Source organism: Trachurus trachurus (assembly GCF_905171665.1).
Source record: "Trachurus trachurus genome assembly, chromosome: 21".
NCBI classification, from domain to species: domain Eukaryota; kingdom Metazoa; phylum Chordata; class Actinopteri; order Carangiformes; family Carangidae; genus Trachurus; species Trachurus trachurus.
Genome location: NC_139899.1, coordinates 17,963,520 through 17,979,363, shown reverse-complemented (window position 1 = coordinate 17,979,363; position 15,844 = coordinate 17,963,520). Strand labels below are relative to the sequence as shown.

The 15,844-nt window shown below is 40.1% G+C and overlaps 3 protein-coding genes across 4 annotated transcripts in view; 2 read left to right on the top strand and 1 right to left on the bottom strand.

The window, feature by feature from the left end:
* The window catches only part of gpm6bb (glycoprotein M6Bb), a 31,791-nt gene extending 27,142 nt beyond the window's left edge, over positions 1 to 4,649 (top strand). The window contains exon 7 of one of the 2 annotated variants that reach the window (XM_083997368.1): positions 2,401 to 4,649. In XM_083997368.1, the coding sequence (XP_083853494.1) occupies positions 2,401 to 2,550 (150 nt within the window). In that variant the 3' untranslated portion in view covers positions 2,551 to 4,649. Of the gene's footprint in view, positions 1 to 526; positions 1,284 to 2,400 lie in introns of those variants that run through there. The other variant, XM_083997369.1, reaches the window with a different exon arrangement.
* A 199-nt stretch (positions 4,650 to 4,848) lies between these two features.
* Positions 4,849 to 13,494, bottom strand: ofd1 (OFD1 centriole and centriolar satellite protein). Its single transcript, XM_083996345.1, has 23 exons — positions 13,355 to 13,494; positions 13,132 to 13,253; positions 12,820 to 13,023; positions 12,653 to 12,721; positions 12,523 to 12,547; positions 12,336 to 12,440; positions 12,105 to 12,241; positions 11,826 to 11,999; positions 11,584 to 11,690; positions 11,370 to 11,489; positions 10,894 to 10,967; positions 10,717 to 10,808; positions 10,325 to 10,514; positions 9,429 to 9,559; positions 9,112 to 9,223; positions 8,007 to 8,726; positions 7,574 to 7,730; positions 7,376 to 7,467; positions 6,080 to 6,208; positions 5,748 to 5,902; positions 5,477 to 5,644; positions 5,332 to 5,402; positions 4,849 to 4,968 (listed from the first exon to the last, which is right to left on the bottom strand). The coding sequence occupies exons 2-23, from the start codon at positions 13,225 to 13,227 to the stop codon at positions 4,923 to 4,925; spliced, it is 3,174 nt and encodes a 1,057-aa protein (XP_083852471.1). The 5' UTR covers positions 13,228 to 13,253; positions 13,355 to 13,494; the 3' UTR covers positions 4,849 to 4,922.
* A 189-nt stretch (positions 13,495 to 13,683) lies between these two features.
* On the top strand, positions 13,684 to 15,429 carry trappc2 (trafficking protein particle complex subunit 2). The gene is made up of 5 exons (XM_083997448.1): positions 13,684 to 13,738; positions 13,996 to 14,114; positions 14,363 to 14,511; positions 14,881 to 14,962; positions 15,062 to 15,429. The coding sequence occupies exons 2-5, from the start codon at positions 14,022 to 14,024 to the stop codon at positions 15,158 to 15,160; spliced, it is 423 nt and encodes a 140-aa protein (XP_083853574.1). The 5' UTR covers positions 13,684 to 13,738; positions 13,996 to 14,021; the 3' UTR covers positions 15,161 to 15,429.
* The last annotated feature ends 415 nt before the right edge of the window (positions 15,430 to 15,844 follow it).

Here is a 15,844-nt window from a genome sequence, read left to right as displayed (position 1 = left end):
TTCATTTTTCAAAGATTCTATGGGGTTAAGATATGAACTCTGTGGTCATATTGGACCACATTTCTTTCTTGAAGATGATGGTTCCCTACTATCCTTCCAGTTTTTAATAATGCGTTGGACAGTTCTTTACCCAATTTTAGTAGTCTCAGCAATCGCCCTTAGATGTTTTATTTGCTTGATGTATACCAATAATTTGACCCTTCTGAAACAGATAAACATATTTTCCACAACCACAGGATGTGTCTTCCAACATGGTTGTTTAAGAAATGAGACTGCATCAGTTAGGGTTAAATAAGTTGTTGCCAGCTGAAACATAATCATTCATGCAGTAATTATCCAATTGGAGGCTCTTACCTATTAGCTTAGTTAAATCCAAGTGGTGACTCTTTTTTTTTTTGGGATGGGCAGTGTATTTTTCCTTCACTTCTCTTTTACTCTTATTACTGGAAATTGATTGGTCACTTTACTAGTGACAAGGAGGTCACCGGCATGTTCTCTTACAACCTTCTTTGTTCTCTTCCACCAGCTGATCTACATGATGGCTACCACTTATAACTTTGCTGTTTTGAAGTTTAAGAGTCGAGAAGACTGCTGCACTAAGTTTTAAACTGTTTTAAGAGCACAGCACATTGAAGGCTGTACTGAGTAGAGACAGTTGCCACTGACAACAAATGAACTAAAAAAAAAAACAGAATAGGAAAAAAAACAACATCTCTCCATTAGTAATCACATGAAGTGTAAATAGCTGATGTGCTTCCTTTAGCATTTGGTATCCAGGGATATTGCTTGTCCGAGGACACCTGATGACAGTTGTCTTCAGAGTGGGGTGGTTTGTAGTTGACTGGTTTGTTCTGCTTTCTTTGGCACTCACAGCAACATGTCACCATTAGATTTGATAGAAATGTGCACAGCTAGAAATCCACACCAGTGTTATTTATATTCCTACCTTGTGAAGCTGATTTTGACCAACACAAAGTATAAAAAACAAACAAACATCATAGGACGACTGAAATCAAGAGCTGAAATGCAAATTTGTGCGCAAACTCCTGAGGCACTAGAGATAAATGTTAAGAAACAGTATTTATGCAGGGGTGTTAAAAGATGAAATTGGAAATGATATAATTCAGGGATCTGATCAAAAGCCCTTGTAGTATCAATAGTACGTACAGTTAAAAATAATTAAAGAAAATTAAAAAAAAGTCCACGTGGACATCCGATGACAAATATTGAAGGTGTTCTCAGGCTTAAGGTTTTTGATTGCCAGATCAGCAGGATGAATTCTAGCGAAGCATTTGTGCGACAGCTAGCTACAGCGACGAAGTAGCAGTGGCCTTTATATTTTTATGGTTTATCTCCTCAGCCTTAAGTTTGCTACCGATTCACGCAAAAAACCACAACGTGTTACACATCAAACATTCAGTATTATTTCCTTCGTCACGACGATAGATTCTAAACCACTAAAAACCTGTCATCGACTGTATTACGCGGACAAGTATTATGGTGACCATGTGTGTGTTTTGTAGATTTCAAAGTAACTGCACATACATTAGCACAACACACTATGAAGGGTAGGGCCAGTACCAGGTTTACTATACTTCTGTATGAGGCCCTATGCCTCACTTTAATTTCATGTATTTTATAAAAGAAGAAATTCTCCTATTTTAGAGTAGAGTAAATGTATTTTTTTTTCTATGAGAGCTGATGCTGGTATGGCCTCAGCAATGAAGTTGATGTTCTGTTTCATACATTCTCCTTTTATTCTTTCTCAAAGTGCCATTAAAGAGCCATTTGTTTTTATCTTAACACTGAGCCTGCATGCTTACATTTTTCAGATTCTTTGATTTATAGTTACTTATACTCCATATTTCATATATTTAATTTTCTCTTTAAGTTTTGGAAGACTGTAGCTTTTACTTTCTATAAAAAATAAACAATCTTTGTTTACAAAAATATCCCCCACCTGGTCTATTTCTTATTAATCAAACAAAAAAAAGAAAGAGTGTTTCAGAAATATGAAAGTGAGATGCAAATGTGGCAGGGTCACTATCTTATGCTTTGCACTAACCTCCAGCATTTTTACAGCTGCGTAACGCTTGCATGCACGACTTCTGGCTCTCATCCTCTCCTTTACTCACCCTCACGTCTCTAAAGTGTCATTTCTGTAGTATTGTGCATAGTGAGGTAGTTGTATTGTGAATAGAGAGAGATGGTAACACCAGTATTAAGTAACAGTCTTGTTCAGTGATGTCTTGTCGTCCCTGTGTGTTAGGTCTTTTATTTAAAAGCTTAACTTCACTTTGTGTATGTCTATGATGTACGTACTATTAGCTCGGACTCCTGTAGCTTGCTTTGCATCTCTTGACATGCTCACCGGCCATCCACCTCACCCTTCTCTTCCAGATCCACTTCCTCATGATTCTCTCAGCAAACTGGGCCTACCTTAAGGATGCCAGTCAAATGCATGCCTACCAAGACATCAAAATGAAGGAAGAGCGGGAGCTGCAGGACATCACCTCACGTTCAAAGGAATGCCTCAATTCCTACACATAAGGATATTACACGCTCACAGTCCACGCACGTACACAGACACAAACACACACATACAGTGACACATAGACACTGTGGCCAACCACTGTGGCCCTTTTTGGACCAAGACAATGCTCAGCTAAAATAACCTGCCAACTGCTCTGACACTGTGCAGTACTAACCAGGCTCCTAACAAACTAATGCATCAGTGTTGCTTTCTGCACTAACTCACCAGGAAGTGTTTTAGAACTGCTATGTAAAGTTTCATTCATGCTGTTTTTTTTAATTATTATTATTTTCTATTTTTCCTTGAGGAAAAACCTGATGTTCATGTTGTCTTTTCATTTTCTCCAGCCCTTTTTATAACCAGTCTTTGCTGGTGAAGCTTGAGACATTGCACTATTCTCATACAATGCATAACAAGGAGTTTGTTTTACAGTCTTGCTCTCTCTTTTTCCTCTGAGCTGGTGGTGCCAGCTTTCAACAAGGGAATGTATAACTCTGTTTTATTTTCCCCCACACTTTTATTCCAGCTAAAATTGCAGATGAATTACACACATGAAAGGCCTTAACATCCCGTCTGAGTGTCGCACAGTACTGACACAAGACTATTACATTTCACAAGATGTTTTACGTTGACTTTGCAGAAAGTCAAATATAAAGTATGCACCACATTCTGACAGGAGGTGTCAGTTCTATATATTCAAGTATTTCACTGCATTTTTATATTCATTAATGGTAATTTGATTGGTTCTAGACTCTAATTTTCATTGTACAGCTACTTACAAGTCACACAGAACTTTCATGGCCTACTTTAACACTACCTCAGGTGTGCACTAGAACCTCTGGACCAATTTAACTGGAACACTTCTCACATGTACAAGCACAGTTTGAAAACCCCTCTTTTATTGCTAAAACATACAGCATGTATTTATGTAGCTGCAAAGTTAACCAAACACACACACAATGTACACACACACACTTGCTCCTGTCAAGAGTTACATTTGTTATGGGTAATTCCATATGAAGAACTTGTTTGCTAAATGTGGACCGCTGCCAATATTGAGACAAAAAGATATTCAATGTATTTAATATCTTCAACGTTTCATCCATGTTTTCATTTGGGAAAATTAAAAAAAAAGATGAAGGCTTGCCAATGATGAGAGCTCTGATTTCCCAACAGCTCATTGTTTAATGTAGCATCTGTACAATGAAAACACTATGTCCCATGTGTATTGGTATTAGAAAAAAACAACAACAACCTTATTGATCTAAACAGGTCGAAAGAGCTCAATGTGTGAACTGTAAATTTATTACAAGTCAGGATTTTGTGCTTTGTTATTATTGACAGAAACCACTTTTTCTTAATTTTCTATGATTGCATCTTTTTTGATGTGCAGTTGTCATATTGCTGACATAATTACTCGTGTAGTCTTTGATTTCTGTTAGAGTTACAGGGATAACGTGATGTTGGTTTGTTGCATGAAGAAATCTGTTTCTGCAGCAACTCACATGATGTACAGTCATTATTACTGACATCAGTAGTAGGCAGTGTTTGCCTGTTTTCTTTTTTCCCCCCTAACTGATTATAAATGAATCCATTTTTATATAGCTGTTATTAGTTATAGATGTTTTTGTAGGTTCTTTTATCCAAGTCAAAAGCATATAAGTCATACATTATTTTTGTTGCCTGATAGTATACTCGTGTTTTCTATGAATGTCAAGGGCTTCCACATGAATTACTGATGCTTAACTTTCAAATTACACATAGTTGCAACATCAGTCATTTATAAACATGTACAAAAATCTAAATGGTAGATTTAGCCAAAGTGTGAATGCCATTGTGACTCTCTACCCAGTGTTTTACACATTATCTGTGAGATATTGTAGCACCAAAGCTGCATTGTTCTCTAAAGACCAATAGACACAGGTGTACAGAGGAGAGATGAAAGATGACAGAAGCACATGAAGCTGTGGTATATCACATCTCATCTCTGTATGCTGTGTTTCCTGTTGAAAGGACCAAAAGAAAATAAACTAAAGAATAAAGGCTACCTATCAATCACCAGAAGGACATCAATCCAGCATCCTGTCTGACTGGAAATCCCTTTATGACAAGACTCAAAGCCTGTTGACTGTTTTTATGAAAATAAAGCAGATTTCTCTCTGTATCGGTGTGTTTTTCTTTTGCATTACTTTGTGTACAGCAAGGAAAACAAAAAACATATCATATCGCAGCATTTATTCATTTATTGCAGTAAAAACAAGCTCACATATACACATTACCTATAAATATACACAATATTAAAATATAAACAAATACATCACATTTAAACCAGTAAAAGACCAGAGAGGCTTGTTTATCAGTGTATGATGGCAGTCTGGGACCACGCGGCTCACCAGAAATCATCCTCTTCATCCTTGTGCGAATATGCCATTATGCTGGAAAAACAAAAATCAAGTTAATGGAAGCCTCAAGGGACAGAAAAAACTAAAATAGTAAAGTATTTCTCAATTAACTCGTCCTTCAAGAACAAATAACAACATTATAAAGACAAGAAGATGAGAACCCATGAGAGAAATTAAATGTTTTTGAAAGGATTATGTAGGCTTAGACTGTATGCAGTCCAGACGGTAAGTATTTGGACAGTTACACATCTTTTGTTCTTCAGGCTCCGTGCGTCAGCCCATTCAAGTTGAAATAAAATCTTGGCCACAACATTAAAGTGAAAATCTCAACTTTAATCTAAGTGGATTTATGTCAATATAGAAAAACAACATGTAGGAGGTAGTTACCTGTCTTACCTGACTTCTTTTTCTTCAGACAAACTCTTGGCTTCTGGGCTCGTTTGTCCTGCTTCTTCTCTTCTAGGACTCTGAAAGAACAAACACGCAGTTTAATACGTGGGTTAACAGTCTGCTACAAAAATGAAAACTGGTTACAACTCACCTGTCCACGCTCTCTCTCTCTTGCCTCGAGGACCATTTTCATATATTTTTCCAGGGGATTTTCTCCTTTAGACCCCTCTCCATTATCCTTCTCTTCATCGCCTCCTTTCTTAATCCCTGTTTCTTCTTCTTCCTCTTCCTGTCTTGGTTGCTCTGCCTCTTGAAAAAGCTGGTCAGACAGAGATTCTCACTCATTCTGCCCTTTCCCCAGTAGACATAAATATATGAAGATCAGAAGGTTTTCAAAGAACCTGATGCGGTGTAATAATTACCATCTCGTTCTCCAGTCTTTCAAGTTCTTGGAGCTCCCTCTCTCTGGCCTCCTCCTGCTCCCTTTGCCTTTGTTCTTGTCTTTCTTTTCGTTCTTGTTCCCACCTCTGCTCCTCATCCTCTTCTCTGGCAGACTCACCTAACATTTGTGGGACTTCTGCATGTATAGATTGACATGAGTCAGATCAATTCCCATCATGCTTTAGGTTTGTACTGTAGACTGGCTATGACATTCATGAGACTGATGGTAATCAATAGAAGATGTGTTTGACTCATTTGAGTCATTCGGGTCAACTGTGACTATGCATCAGTAATGCGGGGACTAGAGACTCACCCGCTTGGCCCTGCAAGTCTGTCGGGTCTTCTGGGAGGTCCTGTGGGCGGGGGACAGCGGGGCCATCAGGGGCCTCCTCAGTGAGAGGGACAGCAGTGTCCAGGAGAAGCTCTGGAATGTGGCCGGGCTCTGGAGGGAGACACGCACAAAGAGATCTTTTATGCTGCACCATAATGCAACAGGGCCAGAGGACCAGCACAGAATACATAATCAGTTGCCCTTCATCTTCACCATTGTGCGGGGCCACTGAAAGGACACTTTGGAGGCCAGTCACACACTCATTAACAAAACGGCCATTCCAAAATCCAAAATGTCCGTATGGGATATGCCACATTTTTTAGTGGGATTTTTTTGAATGAATAAAAATGAAAAGTGAAAAAAAGACACAAATGTATAATCTAAAACCAAAATAAACTAGAAAATCTCTTCACAGATATTTTGAGAGTGCCACACGGGGCCGCTGCTTGGGGTGTGTGATCTCTGTCAACAAGGGAATCAAACCCACGACCTTCAGGTCAAGAAAAAGCCAATCAGACAGACATGTGATCATCTTTCTCTGAGCACTGACACTGAGGAGCTGTCAAACTGTTTCTGTGCATTTGTGTGTGTCTGTGTGTGACAGTAACCACATAAGGTTACCTGTGTGTGTGGTTGTGTTGAGACTTCATATAAATGTATGGGGAAAAAGGGGTCAGAAGTAGATTAACTAATTAATATCAGAGGAGTCCCTAATTAATAAATTGACCTCAGCTGTGGCTCTGGCCTGAGGCTTAGAGGTTGCCATGGTAATTTGAGGGGGTTGCCATGACGACAGATGCACCCCAGGCTGAGGCAGACGGAAACATCGAGCACGCAATCTCTCCTCCATCTCACCCATAATGCTGCAGGACTGTAAAAGTACTGAGTGACAGGACATTAAAAGTTTGTCTTTGATCTGAATTCTGGGACTTTAAGTCACATGAAGAGAGAAAGCCAAGTTCAGTATAGGTGGGTGTGGGTGGGGGTGGGGGTGGGAGCACGCAGACGTGTGTAGCTATGTTGTTGTGGCTATTATGTTCTGATTATCCTTGTATACTGTTTTGTCTGTTTTGTTATTGTGTTGTATTTTTAATGTGATCTGCCAAGGGACTACAGATGCAAATTAGCTTAAAGCTATAATCTGGTACAGTGCATCAAATGGCAACATTTATGTTTGAACTGTACACTGTCCCTTTTAAATAAAATAAAATTGAAATTGAAATATAGAAATGTCATACTGTACAGTGTCTTACAACAACACATGCCAGCCTGGAGTACCTGACAAATTCCCTGTGAGGTCTTCAAGGCTGATCTTCTCTGGCTGCGGGGATGAGTCTGAGCTGGAAAAGACAAGCTGCACCTTGGGTGGACTGAAAAAAAAAATACAAGAGAGAGACGGCTGCATTGTTATTCACCATCGCTGCGAAGTGTATAAAAATTACAGAATGTCCTTGCAAAACCTGTGGCAGATGGTACCTGGTCTGGTCTCGTGCTGTGCTTTTGAGCTGAGGACTGGGAGGAGGACTGAACTCGGAGGAGAAGTCACCTGAGGTCACCACCTCCTCGCGGGGGGCAGGGGGGAGCTGTCTGTCAGACGACAGCTCCGGGAACGCCATGGGAGACAGAACTGCCTCTAACAGGGGCAAAGAGTTTGTTCGATTTTATCATTATGGAGGAAAGACGGTCAAGAAGGCTGCTATGAAAATATCTTGACTGACTGTGTTGAACGTTTGAACTATTTTTATGTTCTGAGGCATTAATAAAATATATACAGTATGTATAAAATGTGCAGTTTAAGAGCACTGACATCATGAGACGATTTCATTTTTTATTTCTTGACAGGTGAAAAGGGATGGTGCAGCTAATCCCTTAGAAGTGTTTTCACAGGATAAAGCATTTTTGAAGGTACCTTCTGCAGTTTCTCTTTGAAGCTTTTTCCTGGAGTAAGAGTGCGGTGTGGAGGACAGACGTCTGGGAAGAGCGGGGGGGCTTTCATCCTCAGGGTGTCCGTCTCTCAGAAACAGAGGGTCCGTGATTGTTTGGAGACTGCGCTCAGTGAAAACTGCGGACTCAGGTCGGTTTTCGTCTTCTAAGAAGGTCACTCTCAGATGCGCAGGTGGTAAGGTGTTTCTGGTGTCATGGCGGGATGCCAGGGAGGGGGTGTGAGTTATTTGGGGAGACTTTGGTCTGTGTGAGCCCTTTGATGTGCGGGGTGAGTGGGTGTGAGGGATGCGCTTCTTTGGAGGAGACTTGGGGCGATGCGAAGGATGTGGTTGTTGTGGGGAATGGGCTCTTGGGAGAAGCGTGTGTGAGATGGTGGAGTACACTGCCCTCTGCTGGTAGTTCCTGTAAGCTTCCTCCAAGGTCTCAGCCTCCTCCTGCAGCTCCTGGATCCGAGCCTTGGCTTCAGCGACCAGCTCCATGTCAGAGTCCGGAGAGTCACTCGGGGGCAACTTGTGTCCTCGGGGGGGCACACCTGCTTCACAAACACCATCATAACCCACCCTGGCCCTCAGCAGAGCTCTGTCCACATAGATGTCAGGGGGAACCAGCCTGTCAGCGCTGAGCTCCAGCACCGAGCGATCAACGAGAGAGGGCTTGGGGTTACGCAGCACTTCGTTTTCAAGCGCTGCCGTGATCACACGGAAGACAGGGAAAGAGGAAAGACAAGGGAAAGCAAAGAAGAGGAGAAATCAGCACTAATACAGAAAACCAACCACCATAAGGGAGCACAAAAGCGGGGAAAAGGTTTGCTAAACTAATTTAAAAAAAGACTACTGACATGCATCTACATCTACAATGCAATTACCGCGCAAGTAATATGGCTTTCTTTCTTGTTTTTACTGAGAATCTCAATCTATATGAACATTAGGTTCATATAAAGTAGTGTGGTCCAAAAGAGAAAAAAGCCACCTTGTGAAAAGATGAAATACAAATTACATCCTACAAACGGCAACTTGATTGAAAGTGACTAATCAACGTGTAGCAAACATGCGCAGCCCATCATGTGGTACCTTGTTGTGTTTGACGAAGCTGCATCTTGAGGTCTTCGGTGTGGTTAATCATCCACTGCGACTTCTCCTCACACTCAGTCAGCTGAGCCTTAAGCTGACCGCAGCGCTCCACCTGCAGGAAACAGCGAACACCTGGAAATCACATACGACTTACCGTACACAAATCATTAATTACAAAGATAAACACAAGTCACTGAAAGTCCAGACTTTTTTGTTGTTGAAAAAAGTTGAATTAAAGCTGCATGAAAAAAAAAAGAAGAAAAAAAAGCTGAACGCATAGTTTCCCACACTCAGTAAGAGGCGGTGATATCACTGACCTCACTCTGGAGCTGTGCCTGCAGCACCTGTTTCTGGTTGTCAAACTCTTCCTCATCGAGTCTGTGGGCGCTCTGCAGCCTCCGAAGCTCCATCTGCAAGGCCAGCTGCTCTTTGGAGGGTTTGCCCAAATCTGTGAGAGGATTCATCAGAATCCAATTATAATCTAAATGTACAGTCCACTTCCCCTCATCTACCTCTGTGGGAATACTGTGTGATATACAAAAAGAACTGTGATTTATGATGTCATTTTTAAATACTCCAGCTCCAGTTTGGGCGTTACATGAGAAAACAACACGTGTGGGTTAAAACCATTTTTTTTTTGTATGTGTGTAGTGAGGAGAGGGAGACTCACTGCCCCCCCCCCCCCCCCCCCCACCCTGCCCCATTGGTCTTAAGAGAGAGGTAAAATTCGGACTCTTTGCCATGGGTAATGGGAGGCCTCTGCCTCTGTTCACTGTGACTCCTCCCCATCCCCCCCGGTTCCTTTTTAGACAGTTGTTTGCAAAGCTACAAACATGGCACAGAGGCTCCACATTGGCAGGCAAAACACATTCAAAAAGACTCGGCTGAGCCAAAAGCAGTGGGACAGAGGAGCATGAATGCTTCACAGTACACTGCATCTCCCAGAGCTCACAGTAAGCCCACATTCAAGCACTCTGAGGCAACTGGATTTATCTGAGTTATGAAAAATACTACTGCAAATATTCCAAGGTACTGATTTTCTGGGATTACATATGATAAGCAATAACTACAACATAACGTTCCCCCAGCCACAAAGGAATCAGCTGTACATTATTGCAAGCAGAACTCATACTCTCTCATGGTAAAGTGGATAGGGAAATTGAGTCATGCTAAGACTCCTTGGAGATTCGTGGGAACAGAAGCTGCTCTTCACCTGCATGGAGAAACCGGTTCTCCTCCTGGGCCTCATCCAGCTGTTTCTTCAGCAGCCGCAGCTGCCCCTGCAGCTCTGCTTTCTCTCTTTTCAAGCCGGGGTAGTCACTCATGGTGTCCAGCCTTTCTCTTAACAGCTCCTTCTGTTGAGTCAGCAGAGAAATCTGCTGCTGTGCCGTGTCTAGCTCAGCCTGGGAAAAACAGCACAGGAACCATTAAAAGAGCAGGGAAAATAAAGCTGGAGACTGAACTTATCAAAATTCACTGTATGCTGTTGTATAATTATTGTACAACCACATCACACTGATCAGTCATTTAGTGGGAGTGAAACATTGTGCCTGGTGCCCATTAAACAGAGTGACACGACAGGATGACTGAGGGGGTGTTGTTTACCTGCAGCCGTCTCAACTCTGAACATACTCTACTGTGCTCCTCTAGATTGGCATCAATCACAGCCGCCTCCTTTTGGATACGAGCAGTTTCCACTTCGGGGGAAAAACAGTGAATTTAAACATAAAATAAGCAAGCAAGCCAGTCAGTATCCAACAGTGTGTTCATTTAAATACTCACCTTTGTTTCGGCTCTCATTCTCTGTAAGTTTTTCTGTTCTTTTGATGAATTCTTCTTTCAATTCAAACTGGTACCTAATAACAGATACGAAGCAAAAAGTTCCAAATTTCTCCAGATTAAATCAGTGTAAAAACATACTAGAAATGATGCTATGTAGCTGATAGCAGGTCAACTGATAAAAAATATTAGGTTACAGAATTTTAATTAAACTAAAACCAAAAACAGTATATATACCAATACCAAGAGACACACTATTATTTCCGATACTTACTAGGATCAAAATAGGTCAATGACCCTCAGATTTAGTGTACACTGTGTACACCGTAGTTAAACTTACACCAAAACATCAGTGGCATTCCCTGTTCACATAATGAGGATATCCCTCATTAGACTAATTTGGATAAGTAACAACTAACAAGCCAAAAAAACAACAACAAAAAACTGGACAAATGAAACAACCCTCAGCAAAACAATACCTGGAGAGTTCATTCTGCAGCCTGTGGTCAAACGTGTCCTCCATTGTCTTCACAGCCAGTTCTCTCCTCCTGAGCAGCTCCTCTGCAGACTTGACCTTCTCTTCATGAATTCGACAAGTCCTGTTATTGCACAAAACAAAATTCTCTATGAAACAAAATGGCACAGCAACCCTTAACTGACATGAGTAGTTTAAATCCAAAAACCCTAACTTACTTATCAAAAGCCTCCGTTCTCATCCTCAGCTCACTTTCTCTGCTCCGCAGTGTTTCTATTTCTTTCAGCACAGATTGTCTTTGCATATACACATTTCTTTCTTCAATCTAAGAAATGAGAAGTACATATACCAAGATCAGATAGACTGTGTGGGAGAGAGGTTCGGAAGGTTTCATGAATTAAAAAAGTAGGAAAGAGGGGAGGTGGGGAAAAAAATCAGCATTAGATGAGCAACAATCTACCTCTTGTTGTTTTTGTAATCGATCAATGGCATTTTTTTCCCGGTCCATCAATGCTTTTGCTTTCATTTCATAAGTCCTCTCCAGCTCTTGTTTCAGCTTATCAAATTCTTTCTGAAATTTTGATTTTTCTTCCATCTTCACCTTGGCGATCTCAACATCTTTAAAATGCTGCATCTTAAGAAACAAAAAGAAGAAAACATAAGGTTCCATATCTTTGTTACTGCAGATATAAGTGTGTAGTTGTTCTGTCTCATTCGTTAAAAAAAAAAAAATGCATACCTTAGTGTCCATTTCTGTTTGCATCTGTGCTTCTATTTCTTTTCTATATGCAGCCAGTTTTGATTGGAGTGGAAACCATTTGTCCCCACTGTAATTCAAGTTCTCATATTCCTTATCAATCAGTTTCATCTTCTCAACTGGAATGAATGACAGAAAGAGCATTAAACATTAAAAACTGAGCAATGAATGGCATGTGCCTGGAACACAATCCAAGACATCAATTCACCATACCAAGAGACTCTCCATGACTTGCTGCGCTTGTCTGTGTGTCTGCATCTTGGCACTGGCCATAAGCATAATGGCGGGATAACTGCATTAGCAGGCTGATCAGCAAACCTGACAGACAAAGATAAAGTGTATGTCAATGAAAAGTAGAGGAGGCTAGGAGCAGGTTGATATAAGAAAGAGCTTCACTTACCTTTATCATTATCTTTACTTGAAGACTGTAAAAATAAATATTTAAACAATTACTGACAATATATATTTCTTATTCCTGCCTATTTAAAGAAAAGGAGGCATTCCACATGCCCATTAATATTATTATTTACCAAAGATTTGTAAAGGGTTGATTCAGGGCTTATTTTGAGAAGATAAAGAAGGTCTTCTCTTGTGAAAACCTGCCAAACAAGATCAGAGACCAAACATTTTCATCTGCAACAATATTCTTTACACTTCAGGCCACAGTGAATTAAACAAACGCTGAAGTCTTGCTCACCTTTTCTTTGCATAAGCCACTTTCAGGGTAGAATACAGAGAGGCTGTACTCATATCCTGAGGTGCTCAGGTGATCAGCCACCATGCTGTTACAGGCCGAGACCAAGAGAGGTTCAGATTTCACAGGTACTGGTTTGGGGACTGGTTCTCCTCCGGGCACGGGTGGGTGTTTCAGCTCCTGGATAAGTTGATTCCTCAGTTGTGTCTGAATCGGTTCAGAAGAGGGAAACAGCAATGAAGACCAAACTCATCCTGAGCAGACTGTGAGGCGTGCTATACATGAATCAACATTGGTGTTACTAGCACTTCTTACTTTGAGTGTATCGAGGACTCCTTTATTTTTAAAAGTCTGGTATAGTCTTTTCCTCAGCTCATCTGGGGACAGGGCATCCTCCTTAGTCGAGTACATAGCTGCAGGCGTGTTAGCAGCAGGAGCTGACAGAAGACAAACACAAGTTGACAACAATACGGTTGAGCTGACACAGCAAGCTAAAAAGCAAAAACGTAACTTTTAAATAACTTTCATGTTGCCGTACCTTGTGTATGACTTTTTCTACACCATCTACGTTATCTTGTTAACAAAATATTTTCAAAACAACAAGCATTTCGCTATTTAACAGCCTAGCGACCAGAAAGCATCTCTCTCCAGGAGGAGTGCCTCAAACATTTAAATCCGTCAACGGAAATATCCGACCGGGCGCATAGTTATGACGTAAACAAAGATAAAATAAAACAGCAATATATTTACTTTTTTATTCCGTTTATCCTAATAATTTTCACGCAATTATTATCATTTTATTTACATGAAGCTTTTTTTTTTTCAAAAGCAAAACTTGTACAATAGATAGAAATAGTTAACAACATCGTCATCCTTACGCGACTAATCTCGCTGCTATCCAGGAAGCAAAAAAAATTAACAGGTAAACAAAAGTCGACGTATCGAAAATTACGTGTTGTCTTTGTTGTGTACATTGTATTCTTATATATTTTTTGTCTATTTCCAGTTAATTTTCATTATATCTCACACGAATCACTTAGAGACTTGAAAGACGCCAGGAATCTGCCGATTGATGCAGCTAACGTTAGCCTGCTAGCTGAACGACTTTACAAACATTTTTGGTGATTTTGATAATATTACATTATTTAACCCAACTCGTTTGTTTTTATTTGATGTCAGAGCTTTGCTAAGAAGACGAGAAAACCATGTCTGGAAGTTTTTATTTTGTCATGGTTGGTCATCAAGACAACCCGGTGTTTGAGATGGAGTTCTTGCCATCTGGAAAACCTGAATCAAAGGTAAAGTGTCTTCATTCATAACACCAATAGTGCCGCTGAATCTTTTCTTGTCCAGTAAGAGTTATGAAACCTGTGTAATCCATTAAAAAGACAACACAGGAACTGTTGGGATGTTGTTGTCTATAAGTCATGTGATTACACTTAACTGTTTTTACTGTCAGCCATACAAGGCGTTTGCAGTTAATTACAGGTCATAACGTTTGTTAATGGATTATCCTGTTTCATAAGATTTGTTTTATTGACCACAGGACGACCATCGGCACCTGAACCAGTTCATTGCACACGCTGCCCTTGATTTGGTTGATGAAAACATGTGGCTCTCCAACAACATGTACCTGAAAACTGTGGACAAATTCAACGAGTGGTTTGTTTCAGCCTTCGTCACTGCAGGACATATCCTTTATTCCTCCATTTATTCACTGGCATTTTGTTGTTAAATGATGAGAGGATTTACTGGTTTTAGGAAGTGTACATCTGTAGTTCAGATAATTATGCATACCGTAGATGCAAGACAAGTTGATTAATCGGCAGAAAATGAATTATCAGTTTTATGTAATCAATTATGAGTCAAAATGCTAAAGATTTTCTGAATCCAGTTTCCTAAACATACATATTTGTTGCTTTTCTGATTTATCAGGTGTAATCTCACTGCCATCATCTAACATTAGTTTTCAGTATAATTATCTTATATTTTATTGTCATTCCATACAGTTACACCCAAGTAATCTTGGCACAGTCATTTTCTTTAACTATTTGCCATACATATAAGATTCATCATGCTGCATGATGTGCGACAGGAGGACGGAATAAAGAACTTTTTTAATGATGTATATGATTTATATATTAAGGTAAGTTGCCTTCCATATAATGAGAATACCTTGACTAAATATGACTTCATGTTTGTCCATGCATTGTTTGATTTAATGATTCTGTCTTGTCTCTTCAAGTTTGCAATGAATCCATTCTATGAAATCAATGCACCGATCCGCTCAACAGCTTTTGAGAGGAAAGTCCAATTCCTTGGGAAGAAACATCTCCTGAGTTAATCACATCAGATGCACATGGATTTGAATGCATCTTGTTCATTGTTGTACATATGCTTAACACTTCATGTGTGTGTTTGTCTTTTTCCTGTTCACAACTGTAACATAAACATGGGTTTTCTGTACAGAATGTTCTTGTCTGATCTAGTTTCTAGGGTAATGATTATTAAATGATTTCATGCACGGGGTGAGCTGTGAATATGGCTATTTTATTTATGATAAATGTTAGAGTTAAGGCTGAACAATCCCCAGAGTGCCTGACCAATGATGAATAAAACAAATAGATGAACACAATCCTGTGCATTGATTTAGTGACTTACAATCTGACATTATGTCTTCATAGAAAAAAATGTCCATAAAAAAGCAAAGTGAAGTGTAAGATTAAGATTAAGGCTGCACAACCAAAATGTATTTAGATCACCATATGGCCTAGTTAATAACCTAACTGCAGTAGCTGCACAAACATTACAGCAGGAGTTGAAATGTATTTAATAAATGTAAGATGTGTCATGTGGTTAGCACCAGAGGTGCTGTGGTGCCACAGAGACGCCCCAGCCTACAAATTATATTATCCTGTGAAGGGACGTGTTCGATACAAAACCCAACAAAATTATTTTTTAACATTTTTTCAGTGAAAATCAGAAGTGACCATTCCAGCTGAAATTACATGTTGCAATCACTACAGCT